The 14,939-nt window shown below is 42.2% G+C and overlaps 1 protein-coding gene across 1 annotated transcript in view; it reads left to right on the top strand.

Annotated features, from left to right (window-relative positions):
- med30 (mediator complex subunit 30) overlaps nucleotides 1–14,939 on the top strand; it is a 38,778-nt gene that overhangs the window by 3,781 nt on the left and 20,058 nt on the right. The window contains exon 4 of the mRNA XM_041955673.1: nucleotides 4,854–4,961. Within this exon, the coding sequence (XP_041811607.1) occupies nucleotides 4,854–4,961 (108 nt within the window). The remainder of the gene's footprint in view (nucleotides 1–4,853; nucleotides 4,962–14,939) is intronic.

The following is a 14,939-nucleotide window of genomic DNA, read 5'->3' as shown; positions in this document are numbered from 1 at the left end:
GATCCTGATTTGGACACTTAACCTGTGGAGGTCCCTTGTGGCTACCAGTAGAGGGTAGCATGTAAGCACGTATTGTGGAATACAACACTGATTCCAGAAAAGTTTGGACGCTGTGTAAAACGTGAATGAAACAGATTGTGATCTTCTAATCCTTGTTGATGTATATTCAATTGAAAACAGCACAACAACAATATATTTAATGTTTCACCTCATCAGCTTTAGTGATTTCTGTAAATAACTGCTCATTCTGAATTTGATGCAGCAACATGTTTCAAACAAAAGACTGGGAAAGTTGTGGAACGCTCCAAAAACACCTGTTTGGATCATTCCACAGGTAAACAGGTTGATTGGTAACAGGTGATAGTATCATGATTGGGTATGAAAGGAGCATCCTGGAAAGGCTCAGTCGTTCACAAACGAGGATGGAGCGAGGTTCACCACTTTGTGAACACATGATTGGATAAAGGATGTTACTACATGGACTCAGGAACACTTTATAAAACCGTTGTCGGTAAGCACAGTTTGCAAATGATTGAATTCTGTTTTTATTTGCATCTTACGCAGCATCCCAACTTTTTGGAATCAGGGTTGTAGTTTCTTTCTTTCTTTCCTTGCATTTTATTACATCATCACTTTACCAACTCTTTAAGATATTTTACCCCCCACACGGAGTCTTAAACAGCTTTTAATGGCACTGAACAGCTGAGCATACGTGCTCTTTTACAGCATTGTCCCGTTGACAGTTTAGCAGAATAATAGAAACAAAATAACAAGAACAGACAGCATCAATAAATAAAGGATTAACCCGACAGTAAACAAGATACAGGCTCAGAGAAAACAATCACAGAGAACATAGAGGTTATATTACATTAACCAGATTTACTTCACTTTAAACCCATTTACAAGAGAAGGACGTGTTCTCTGCTTTTCGTACTGTTCTCATATTATTATTGATGGTCACGGTCTCAGTTGCAACTGAGATGTTATCCCAACTCACCCAACCTCAAATCAAGTTATGCTTTTAATACATGTGCCGCACAACAATCTCTGCAATTAGATCTTACATGACGTGGTAGTAACCACTGCGGTGTAGTGGTGGAACTGTCGTTTTAATTAGACTTTGATTGATTGAATCATCCAGATGCTGTAAATGCTTGTCGTGATTTTTAGTTTTTTTATGCTTTCAGGATAAAATATAGGCCAGCTTCCACACAAACCGCCTGCTAAATTAGGAAGCTGTTAGTTTAAAGGAAGTAGGCCATTGTTACTGCACGCGTGCGCACACACACACACACACACACACACACACACACAAACACACCTTTACCCCGGGGGGACTCTTATCTCACTTACTCCCTCTAGGTCTGTCTTTTCTCCACTCGCAGCAGATTCATTGGTCCCTTCAGGTGAGTCTCCAGAGTCTCTTTACCGCTGGTTATGGTCACCATCCACCTTCAGGAACAACAGCACTTCAGCTCAGCCGCACTCCATCCCTGCCTGCCTGCACACACACACAGAAATACACATGCATGTGCACAGTTGTGTCTCACACACCAAATGTACAAAACATAGACATGCATGTGGTGCACTGTAGCATGTCACAAAGGCATTTTTTCAGCAAAGACGTGCACTTAATCACACTCATACACACACACAAACACACGCACACACACACAGACTCAGTGGGCATGCACTGTTCGGGGCTCCGTGCTGGGTTACAGCTAGGCTATCCACCACTGTTTGATTGGATTTATGACTGCGGCAGTCCCTTCCCAATTTCTACAGATTGGCTCGGAGCTAATCTCTCTCACCAGACTCCTACTGAGGATAAAGGAGGATGTGGGAGGAGACCAGTCTTAAATTGGAACAAATTTGTGATGGCTGCCACCGTGTACATTTTCCACATTGAATAATACCGTTGCTCTGAAGCATTGCGAATGATCTATCCACTAGTTGTTCAAAATGACTCTGGGCTACAGTTCCACCCCTAAATCAAAGGTTCACTTTGACATTTTCCTTTGCCGTAATGGTGTAAACCCTCATTGAGTCATCACGCCAGCTAGCTATTTTTCTCCCTCTTATTTCCACCTTATTTAAATGTTTATTCATTTCCCCTTGAGGCTGAGACCCAGTCCAGTGCTGACCAGCCAATAGCTCAGCTCACCGTGTTTGTCTGGGGCGGAGGGTTGTTGATTTTGGCCCCGGCGTGCATGCCATTTATCATCTCGGAGAATTCAGGTGCCTGCCTGACAGCCGCTCACTATTGGCTGCCCGAAACAGGAAGTGGAATCAATGACTCGGGCAGTGTGACCTCATCGCAGCCTAATTAGCAACAGACCCGTTTAATGAACAGCTGGACCAAATGCAAGCGTCAGCGCTTTGCTCCTTTCCTTTCCAGCTGTCATGCGTTGCTGCCCCGTTGCAGCTTTTTCCTCCAACTCTCACACTTTCTCCTTCTTTCTGTGCTCCTTTTCTCTTCCTCCTACCCCTCTTTTTACACCTTTAGTCTTCTCCCTCTCTCAGATAGCTGCTCAATGTTGTCTGTCAATTTTCTTCTTTCTCCATCTCTTTCTTTGAGTCTTTTTGTTCAAGTCGGCACCCCCCCCCCCCCCCTCTTTCTCTCCAGCTTTCCCTTCTGCTTTTTTCCTCTGGTCCTCTTTCTCTGTTGTTCAAGTCCTCCTCCCCTCTGTCATTTCCTGCACTGAACGGCTATTTCATTTCCCTCTCGCCATACACGTTCACCCTGCTATTTTCTTATTATTTCGTTATTTTTTTGGTTCGTCTTTTCTACCCTTTTTCCTTTTGTCTCAGCGAGGCAACCTGGTGAACTTCATTAGCCCATTCTTCTCTGTCAGCCAGGAAACCACATCCATCTTTCTGTGGAAGAGGCAGGGGTTATGACTCACACAGGCACACTCGCACACAAGCTGCATGGCTACACGTGCGCACACACACACATAATACACTCTCCATCCATCTTTCCCACCCTACTCAGCACATTTCATTTTCCCCCCAGAAGCTGCCAAAGTCTGCCCACTACCTTTAAAATCCGATATGTCGTTGGCTTCAGTCTGAAATTATCTAATGAAAAAACTTTCCTCTTTTCCTACTTAAAGTTTTCTCGAGCCAGAGACAAGCTCATAGTTTGTCTGATATAATATCCTGCACATGTCCTTGCTGTCTTTTCCCCCTCCAGCACTCAGAGTTTACAGTTTGGCATGGAGCTCGGCCTGGAAACTGACAGGAGCGCACAGAGTTATCCAGATTTTTATATCTTTATATCTCCCTCGCAGCCTCTTTGTCTCTTTGTGTTTCTCTTATTCTGTCTTCACTTTTTCCTGAATTTGTTTTTTTTCTTTCTTGCTCTTTTCCCACACGTCTCCGTACCCTCTTCAACCCTAGCTTTTTTTCTCTCTGACTATCTGACATTTTGCCCATCATCTTGCCGTCTTCTCCTCTCTCCATCTGTTTGTCCACATTTCTCTCCGTCTGCCTTCATTTTTTTTCTTTCTGTTTCTTTCATGCTAGTCTTGATGTTGGCCGTCTCCTGCTGTACTCGAACATCAGTCAGTCATTGCTTCCAGACGAAGCAGCTTACTCCAATCATTGTCTAGCGTCCGCAGGGCCTCAAGTCCAGCTGCACAACGTCAGGTCAAACGATGTAGCCAAGCAGAATAATGTAAAGAACTTTGCATGATTTAGATTAGCGTTGTGCCAAGTCGTTATTGGACCATGGTGTGTTTTCCCACATGGGCAGTTTTTATTGGCTCCTAGGTGTTTGGAGAGTCTCCTACCTAATCTGTGTTTGTGATCTTGTCTGGTATGACAGTTTTTGTTTTGGAAAGGTTTGGAAACTTTGTTTTTTCTTGTGACAGGAACTCCTTGCTTCCAGTGTAATAAAGTACTGCAGATTATCTTTGCAGCTTTAATTGAAACCCATTTAAAGTGGTATCATGTGTCTGAAACTCAGTATGTGGATTTTTGAGAGTGTGAAATGACTGTGTCAACATAACTGATTCTTCCTGGGACTTCTGTTCTGTAGCACAGACATTTGGCTGTATTTACACTATGTGTGCATTATGGTCACTCTAGTTTTTCACAAAACTAAATCTATGCAGTAGCTCTAAAGATCATCAAGCGTATTAATCACACATTGTCCGCATCAGAGCCTTCATGTCCTTGCATTGCACAATTGCATTGTGCATTGTACCAGAACAGTGAGTTCTCAAGACAATGTGACTGCAGTAAGCCTTCTGCTCGCCTCCTCCTCGAGGTGACCACTAGGGGGCAGTGTGATGTAAAGCAGCAGGCAGTGACCCTGTAGGCTCTCAGGAACGCCGCCTCGCCTGAAGGCACTTGCACATCAGCCTCACTGTGGTGTCAAGCAGACAAGGTCAAGCACACAGAGCGTTGAAAAATGAATTAATCTCCCACTCGGTTTCCGTCTTTCTCTCGCTGCCCTGTCTCTCTCCCTATACGTTGAAGAGAGACGGGTGAGCCGGTGCTCGAGAGCTTACACAGAATCCCCATTTTCACCACTTCATGGGAACAAGATTACGAGACAGCACAGGGATATCTTGAGTGTGTGATAGCACTCATAGGGTGAGGTTTCCCATAAGCACATAATTCTGACCAATAACTGCACTCAGCAGGTATGTTGGAAAAATCAGAATATGCAGTGCAGTGCTTTTAATGTATTTGAATCATGGACAGGATAAGAGAAGCAAGAGAAAAGTGCATCAGTGATAAACCTAATGCAGTCCAAATACGTTGAATATATCCTTTTGGAAGTGATCCTCTTGCTTATAGTAAATAATAAAGCCAGATTTTTTTTTGTTCACTGTCCCTTCCAGCAATTGATACCCTTTGTCGAGGATGACAGCTCAAAACACGAGGATCGCTCAGCTGCTCAGAGCCGCCCCGCCACCGAGGAGAGGAGAGAAATCCTGGAGGTCAATAAGGTATTGTGTTCTGGATCCCAATAGCACAGCACTGTTACGGTTACAGGTTTGATTCCCAGCTGGCGGTAATGAAATGAGAGAGTAGGGCTAATAAAAGAAAAATGAAAAATAGGTTTTCATCCTGATATCTTGAAATTTTATCACAGCTTAACATGATGTTATTTTAGAGCAGTGAAGTTTCAGGTCCATGAGCCTCCAGACATTTTAAATCAGGCCTGCTGTATCTGAGCTGGAGGGAAAACAGTATCATCTTAGAGATAGGAAATAATAACCAGGTGTGAAATTCATTACAGATTAGTAATTTTACTCACATCATTAACCTGAAGCTTTCATAGCCCACTTTCATTATTTGGATAGCAACCATCCAGGTTGTAAAGATGAGCTTTGTACAAAACAAAATTAAGAGGCTACACTTGATAAACTTCATTGTCTGCTGATTGAGTTTGTGTGTTTAAAGGGGGCAGTGTGCTGCTGGGAAATGCTATTAACAAGTATTGCTTTTCAAAGACTGCCTTCATGTAGTTTGTCTTTCCACGGAAAATATTTGTAATATTCCTTGGACCTTGTGTGTGTTTAGATGTACATGCGTGTAGATTGTGAACCTCAGATTCAGACCTGGTAATGGAATAGTGAGCCACAGTGTTTCCTGGAGCGTTTTATAGTGGAGGTGTGCCGTCTTGCCTGAAATAAAGGTTACGAATAAAAGTTATTACAGTTTCAATAAATATAACATTAAGCTAATTAAGCTTTGGGGAAAACAAACTGCGGCGCTACATCACGCAGGAAAGGCCATGCATTTAATGAATGAGGTAATTGTGTAAACTAGTATCTAAACTGTCATTTCGTACACTAACTACTTTCACTTGCCACTTTCCTGGGGACAGCGGAGGGGCGATGGGAGTTTGAAGGCGGGCTCAAGGCTGTGGCAGGTATGGTTGACCTATGGAGTGATGAGGCTGTAGCTCAGGACTTTAACCAATCATTAACCAATCACCAGAACAAGTCAAATAATGGCTGTGGGACCAGTTTAATAAGGAAATGATGTATGATGGCATGTTGCCATTAAAGACCTTATGAATAATTAGAAACCAATGCCTGTCACGTCTGCCTGTTAGAGATGCCCACCCAACCTTTTCATGCAGGATGCAATGATGAGTAGAATAACCCTCACCGCGAATAAATCTTCTGACAGAGTGATTAGCTGAATAAAAATCTGAGGCTGTGGTGCTGTGGTGAAATTGTGGACTGTCCCGGTCAGGCTGGGCCTGAGCTGCTGCCCCCAGTGAGGGAATTCAAGCATCTCAGTGTCTCGTTGGCGAGTGAGGGTAAGATGAAGGTGAAGTTCTCACTTTACCAGTTCATACCCTGTCTTAGCCTTCTCGTATGGTCATGAGGTCTGGGAAGTCACATCTTAGGTAGTTGTAATATATCTGGTTCACACCGCTGACCACAGATCATAAAATGGTAACAATGAACAGCTTTGTGTTGCCAGTGTGCATGTAAAGATTAAAAAACTGATGTGAGATAACAAGCTACCTTTGTAGTTATAATAAATATAATCCAAATATCAGTGAGAATGAACTGACCATTAGCTGCAACGAGCTGACGTGAGCAAGATAGTGGCTGATGGCGCTTTCAGTTTTAGCAGAAGGAAGGAAGAGATGACTTTTCTTCATATCTTGCGAGCGAGGTGTTCACTTCTGGAGTGGTTTCAAGCGTCGGACATCAAACACTCCTAAGAGCTTTTTCAAATTTATTCACTGTCAGATATGTTTTTGCCCAGCTCTGATAGAGAGGCTGTTTTATGACACTCTGAAGTGCAGAGCAGAGAGCTTTTCTTCACCCTGATACGCCATGTTGTCAGTCAAAGTCTGAAAGTTTCATTGCAGACAGATTTAATCCTGAGTCATGGCTGAGTTACATGCTACAGACGAGGGTCTAAGGATAGAGACTGACATAAACTGCACTGATTGTAAAGCCCCCTGAGACAAACTCATGACTGTGATATTGGGCTGTGCAAATAATATTGACTTGACTTACAAACAAGGTCAATTTGAGCATGGAGATGCACAGAAAGATGTTTTTTTTTTTTACCATCAATTAAACATAATGACTATAAATAACATAATAAATATTAGAATTAAAATTAGTAAATAAATATAATAATAATATTTCATTGTTAAACTTAGAAGTCTTCTTCGATTTGGTGACCTCTGTGATTACAGTGGAAACAGGAAATGTTATATCAATAAATTCCTGAAAATATGATCGATGCAGAAGAGACCCAGCTTCTCTCTTACACATGTTTTGGACATGTCCAACGCTTTGCACTTTTTGGCAATCCATTTTCTGTACATTTTCTTTCCCAGGATCTTTGGGAAAGTATTGGCGCCACCTCCATTCATTGCACTTTTTGGTGTAGACAAAGGAAAAAAATATACTGGCTTTCTGTTCTCTATTAGCTAGAAGGTTGATGTTATTGAAATGGAAGGACCCAACACCTCCAACATACAGTCACTGGATCAGGGAAGTCATGTACCATATCAAGTTGGAGAAGATCAGATATACAATCAGGGGATCTACTAGGACATTTTATAAGCCCATATCTGGCTATGTCAATTATCTAATACTCTATCTTTTACTCTTCTCAACATAAGTCTGGTTCTCTGGGGGGGTGGGATGGGGGGAAGGGATTTACTGTTTTGTGTTTGTTTTGTTGAATTTATGTTAAATCTGTAAATAAATGAAAAAAACAAAATAAAAAGACCTTGATCAAAAATTCCTGAAAATAGGGTTAGGATTAGGGGACTTGTTTTGTAGATCGATCAATGATTAGCAGATAGATGGATGTCAGAGCTTATCTTGGGGACAAACACATTGCATTTCCTATGAGTGCTTCACAACAAATGCCACCCCGTGTTTCAAATGCTCTTAGTGTGAAGCAGCAACAGCAGGAAATGCTGGCTTCGCATTTCTAGTAACCTAACACAGCGCCGATACAGCTGTTTTAAATTAGATACAATTACAAACAGTAACGCTGGATTACATGCATGCAACATTTCTCATGAATCCCTTGTGCGTAGGTAGGCAATTTGAATCCAGCGTGGTAATGGCGGACCCACCACTAACAATGCAAACTACAATACTGAGGGGTAATTACTGAACGTAAACACATTGAGTGTTTACTGCAGAAAATTGCAGACAATAGGTACTATCAAAAAAGGTTCAAATATTTCTGCAAGTTTGATGAGATAATCCCACATAATTTACGTCCACTGTTGCAGTGGGGGTACCATTGTTGTGATGACAAAGACAGGATAAATATTCATTTACATGTTAACTAAAATAAATGTCTGAACATGCTTTTTTATTTTTTTGGTCACAGTGCTGCTGACCACAGGTTCTCTTAACACTGACAAACCCTGACCCTTGATATTTTTGGCATTTGCCATCATAGATTATTTTTGAGTCCAGGATTAGGTTTAATCTCTCTCTGGGAAACAGGCACATCCAGATGACATTAAAGCGCCGTGTGCAAATATCAGCCTTGGGTCGATGCAACCTAGATCCTGCATAGATGCAGGTAAACAGCCAGCAGTCACACACACGGTGCCTTCAGGCACTTCCCATATCTCACCAGAGTACAGTAGTTATGGACAATGGAGCATGGCAAAGGTTCAGGTAAAACACATCGTGCATTATTTAGACGGCCTTTTTAGTTGGCCTCTCCTGTCATGGATTTGTTTTGTTTGTATATGTGTGTGTATATTGAGTGCAAGAGAGCTTTTGTTCTTTCTTCAGAGAGACAAGATTGTGTTTGCATTTGCTTTTACACATGCTTTTAATGCTGGCTGAAGCCCCTCTCTGTTCCTTCTCTTTGTACGTGTATTGTTCTGGCTCCGTACAGATTGTGCATGCCAAGCCGTCTGAGTGTGCTGCAATGATAATGGTCCAAGGTCAGGAGTGTCAGCAATAGAGATGAGACTTGGTTATTTTTAAGAGCTCAGCACAGCTCCCCTGGCTGCTTTTAAATGTTAACACTACAGTGAAACATTGCAGTGAACCCTGCGCTCAACTGCACTCAGCCCCATCCAAAACAAACAGCATCTCCTTTTCGCACAAAGCCTCCATACCCGCAAAAAGAGTATGGTGAAAGCCTGCTGAGATTGTTTTAGATAAACAACCAAGTGCTTAGTCTAAATCTTTGAATGCAATACTGGACTGAAATAAAAAAAAAATGTTTCAGCATTCATGCAAAAAATGAAGAAGCCCTTTCCTGAGTTTCAGTGACAGTACATTAAATACTGGACTTGAAAGTGAGAGTAATTTTCTCCTATTAGATACCTGTGTATGGATGTGATAAATAACCTTGTTTATGATACGACCTTCCCCCTATGCAAAGCATTAGCATGCAAATTGAGTTCCATCAAATGATCCAAGTATATAGAGATTGAGAAGACAGGCTACCCTAATATGCTCAGGGCAAGCTTTCCACACGCTCTGCAATCCTTAACACACAGCAACCTATCCTGGCACCTTATTATGCAATATATATACATAAATAGCTCATTATACTGTACAGTGTATGTAGTAGATGGACATATTTCACTTATTTTGAAGTGTAATATACCATGCACTTAATAAAGGGTTGATATTGATTTTTAGCCACATCTCTGTTGTCTCGCATTAAGACACAATTTCTGTTCACGTTCTCTACTCCCTTTAAGGTTTACTGTGGAGATTTCTTGTGAACAAACAAAAGTAACACCAAACACCAAAACACATGGTGCGTATCCTTGAGGCCTAACAAAATTGTTGAAAGCGCTTCTGCTAACACATTTGCAAAACTGTTTTTTTCTTAAAAGTTTGAAATGTGCAGTCTTTATCTCCATGTTTTGTAGTTTGCAGTCCTCTTCCATGCGTTTGTTGGTGCAATGCTGCATTTCTTGCTGCATCACTGCAACCTTTTGGAACAGTGGAGTAATGTGAAGCTGTTGGCGAGGATATGTTATCATGTCACCTGCGTGCCCAAGAACCGTAGTGCCACTGCTGGTCATAAACTGCACCTTTAAGTTTAAAATTTCTTATGACAGATTTAGACCCTTAAATTGGAAAGAGCTTTATGAAACAGATTCTACTTAAGTAAAAAAAAAGTCAAAAAAGCCAGTCATGCCAAACAATAAATCAAATAATAAATGTTTAAATCCCTCGTTTTTGACAGTGACAACTGGTGCATCATTACAGTTACGGTTACTTTTTACTGTTGCAGGGATGTTTCTCTCCCCTTGCTGCTCATTCAGTCTAATTGCTGGTATTTAAGACTCTGTATGCTTACTTAGTTTGTGGTATTTCCTGGTCTTTTGTTGGCAGAGGATTTTTGGCTTACTTAACAGTATACATCAACCGTGCATTTAGTGTCAGACTTCAAGAAGAAGTATGTACAAGAAATGTATACCCGTTTAAAATCGTCTCATTCATGTTGTGGCCAAATGAGACTTAAAGCAGCCAAATTGCTGGCACACCACCTACATCGTATTATCCACAACAGCTCTTTACATTTTAGGTAGATGTAACAATTGAGCTCTCTCCAGTCTTTAACTGTTTGACCAAAACAACACCCGACCAACCCCTCTGTGCCCCTCTGTGCCTTTTTTGGGAAGTAGGCTGTGTTTGCTCTGCCACATGGTCAACGCTGTCAAGCAGTGCAACATATTGACAGTGAATTTTCTTATTTAAGACATTTTCTGTCACGATCAATGTTTATTTTATTCATACCGCTCAAGCCTACCCAGAGGCTAAAACTTGAACTTATTAGGAACGCAGCTTTTCAGACTGTCTCTCGGATATCCAGTGCACGCCTCATGTGTTTGCAGCATATTTAGCTGTGATTTCTGCCCAGGCTGCCCAGCTGCACATTAAGGCAGCAGTAAGGACAGCAAGCTTTGGGGAGTTAAAGCGGTTAGTCTGATCAGCAGAGTAGAAATGCAGCGGGACAGGGAAAGCAGATGTTTGTGGCCTGGCTACATCTGCTGCAGTCAATCCAGCCAGATAGGGTAGTCCTGGATGAGAGAGGGAGATTAAAGGAAAGAGGGAGGAAGGGGTAGAAAGGGAGTGAAATGGCAGAAAGATGTTACCATGAAAAGGTTGATGGAGTAGTGCATGAAAGATTTGTGATGGAGGTAAAAAAAGAAAAAGGAAGAACAGAAACACGGAAAGAAGTGTATGAGTAAAAGGAGAGCGGGAAATGGACTGTTCAGGTGGGAAAGGTTTTTGAAGATGGATGGGTGACCAGACAGATAGCTGCGTTGTCAGAGAGAGTAGATGTGTGAAGTGGAGGGTGAAGGACGAAGGGACAAACAGGAAGCAAAATACATGTGGAAAACCATTTTGTGCTGCGTTTCTGAAACGAATGAAACCGCGTCTAGAGGTAGCAGAGAGTCAGGGGGCCTCTTGATGTACAGACAGGTAAAAGATTGATGAAAGAACGGATTGATAGATGTGTAGACAGCTGTGGATTGTCGGAGTTAAGCCGCTCCCATTCAGATAGGGTCTTCAAAAGGAATAACAGAAGACTGATGAAATTCAGCTGCAGCAGGGAAAAATAGGATGCCTTCTGTAACAGGATGCTGAGAGAGAGAAGATTGATGCATAAGTGAAAAGATAAGTCCAAGCATGCTTCAAACGCTCCAGCTGATATGTCACACTGGTTTAGGATTGCTGGCCTCATATTTCCCCTTGGAAAAGCTGAAAGTAGATTTTTTTTTTTTTTTTTTTTTAAAGATGACTTCTATCAAAATTTAAATTCACTCACTGCTGTAAATAATGAACAGCGATATAATGCATCTTCATGGGAGGGGGTGATAGGCAGAGTGATAGGATGGCAGGGTAATAGGATTCTAGATCCATCAATGGGGATTTTAGTACACTGCTCTGAGTGAAATAACCTTGGAACAGACACCACCCTTGTTTCCATTTGACAAAAGAGAGAGATCTGAAGAGAGCCATTGAAGTGTGTGTCCTGTGTTCACAAGAGGGAATAATGTAAAGCAGAAGCGTCGGCTCAGCCCTAAGTGTCCACGCCGTCCAATCCCTTCTCAATCCTTCCCACGGCTCTGTCCCAAGCCCTGCTGCCGCTACACGCTGCAGAGAAGTATTGATACAGCATCTGTGATGCCACCGAGCTAAGTCTGGCGAGGAGGATGCAGCGAATTTGAGATTGGTGCAATGAGTGGCCTCGACCACCACTGCTGTGTGTGATACCCTTTGAGACGTGTCAGTTAAATCGAACATGCTTGAAGACATGCATCTCTTTTAGCGTTGATATCCCCTTAAAAAAGCAATAATCTTGTCACCCAGACACTTTTTAGACATAGTTAAATTAGCAATGAGACTCTTTGCTTGTTGTGGAAACACACTTTTGATTGCTGGAGAGTAATTTGGGGTCTTTCTATTGACATTAGGGCTTCAACTAGGGATTACAATCCTGATTCCAAAAAAGTAGAGATGCTGTGTAAGACATACTATAAGTAAAACAGTACAAAGACAATATATTTCATGTTTGACCTCATCAGCTTCATTGATTTTTGTAAATATCTGCTTATTCTGAGTTTGATGCAGCAACACGTTTTAAACAAGTTGGGACAGGAGCAACAAAAGACTGGGAAAGTTGTGGAACGCTCCAGAAAAAAAACACCTGTTTGGATCATTCCACAGGTAAACAGGTTGATTGGTAACAGGTGATAGTATCATGATTGGGTATGAAAGGAGCATCCTGGAAAGGCTCAGTGGTTCACAAGCGAGGATGGAGGGAGGTTCACCACTTTGTGAACACGTGATTGGATAAAGGATGTTACTACATGGACTCAGAACACTTTGTAAAACTGTTTTCGACAAACACAGTTTGTTTGCAACAATTGATTGAATTCTGTTTATCGAGGGTTTTTTTTTTTTTAATCAGGCTTATATTTTCATCACCTGCAGATTGTTTTCTTGATTAATCCTTTCATCAGAAAAAGAAAAAAAAGCCCAAGGTGACTGCTTCAAATTGCTTGTTTTGTCCAAACAAATGATGTAAACAATTAATTGATTGTTAAAATTGTTACAGAGTCTTTTTTATTGGTTGACTTATAATTTGAGCTCTAATTAGCAGGTTTCCATCCATGTGTAACGAGAAAATCAGCAAAAGAGAATCTAAATCAGTGCACACTTCCATCCGTTACTGTTTGGTGAATATTACGAGCCGAGCACATTGAGAACAAGAACGGCTGATGTTAATTCTCCAGTCAGGTGCCAGTAGGCCTTTGGAGAAGAAGAGGCTGCAACGAGATGATGTAATTAAAAGAGCGCCAGTGAAACCTCAAACAAATGGAAACAATATAGAAAAGAATGATGCAAATGTTGCATTTATGTTTGCTTCATGTATTGATTTGAGGAACGTCACTGCCTTATCTCGCCTCACATACCTCATGTTTTCATCTCTTCACTGGACGTTAAGTCTGTTTCATTGCACTGTGTTGCATTTTGCTTTTATTGATACGCCATCTTTTCTATCTCAGCCAAGTGTAAAGTTTTCAGTGTTTACCCATAAAAACGGGTGGATGGAAACACACTGACATCCTATTCTGCAGTTGTAGTTTACTCAGAAACGCCACGGAGCTTAAATTTACTGCATCTTAAACCAGAAAGGTAGTGACCCTGACCCTCGTGGTCACCTCAGCTTCATCTCATTCCTCATAACCACGGGAACCCTTCTCTTTCCAGTTGAGCCTGAAGCCCACCACCCAAGCTGACGGCGTTGAACAGGTAGTAGAAGTAAAGACCAGAGTAGGGTGGAAGGAGAATGGCTAGAGGAGAGGCAGATAAATGACTTCTCCATGGTAATGTCTGGCTGCTTTATGGGGTGTCCTGGCTGTGAGTGATAGCCTTGCTCTTGTTATCTGTCGATTGGGGTAATTGCTGTTTGTCGGAGTCTGGCTGATGGATGGTGATGCAATCTGCCCAGCGTTGGAGGGAGAGGAGCGGGGAGGCATGACTCTCATCACTCTCCACAAGTGTCTTTACGAGGAAGCATGTTGTTAGTGACAATATGTATTTGAATGTAAGCGTGTTTAAATGTCTATATTCCCTCTGTGTGCATGCGGCTGAATGAAAATGCGCCTTTTTGTCCTTGTTGGGACTCTCTGCTCTACTGAAAGCTCTACTGCTCTTTTGCTGTGTGTCATGTGTCTCAGTGCTCCCTCACATGAATGTAGTACGTGGTGAGTTGCAGGTTATGCAAATGCGAGTGTGTGTACGAAGAGTTTATTTGAGCCTGTGTGAAAGTCAACAGCGTTTGCATAAATGTTTAAGATGCATTAGCCATAATTCATTGGTGCCTAATGGGTTGCGATTGCTCAATCTCTGTGCTGCAGACCTCTGGTGCCGTAGAATGTGATTGTGCATATCAATTCAGGTCCCCCAGTCATCCACACTGTTTCTGCTCCAATAAAACAGACCGAATTCTGTGGCACCCAAGTGACCACAAATTACAACCCTAATGAATATTCTACATTACTGGTCACACGCCAATTAATGAAGGAAAACAAAGAATATGACAAATAAATTTGCGGGCGGAATTTTTCACCGAGCGCTAATTTGGACGGAGCTGAGCGTTTTGAGTGTCTTCCATTTTCGCCAGCTGTCGGTAGCGAGTGCTGTCCAAGTCTGTGGGAATCAGCCTCCTTTCTGCGTGCCTGACTGACTGATTGACTGGCTGGCTGTCTGGCTGAGTGACGATGCATTTTGCAGAATGGAGGAAGCATGATTCACAGTGGCTCTCCGGACTACTTGATAATCATTCCATCTGGGGTGTGGGACAGGCTGTCTTGTCACTGGCACATCACTCATCGTTTGTTCTCTTCATACATCCCTCGCTCGCTCCATCTCGCCATCCTTCTATCTATCCCAAGGGCCTTGGAGATGACCCTCGGCCCTGGAGGG

This window comes from Chelmon rostratus, chromosome 16 (genome assembly GCF_017976325.1).
Source record: "Chelmon rostratus isolate fCheRos1 chromosome 16, fCheRos1.pri, whole genome shotgun sequence".
NCBI lineage: Eukaryota > Metazoa > Chordata > Actinopteri > Chaetodontiformes > Chaetodontidae > Chelmon > Chelmon rostratus.
The sequence above is the reverse complement of the archived record's forward strand: the minus strand, read 5'-3'. Positions and strand labels throughout refer to the sequence as shown.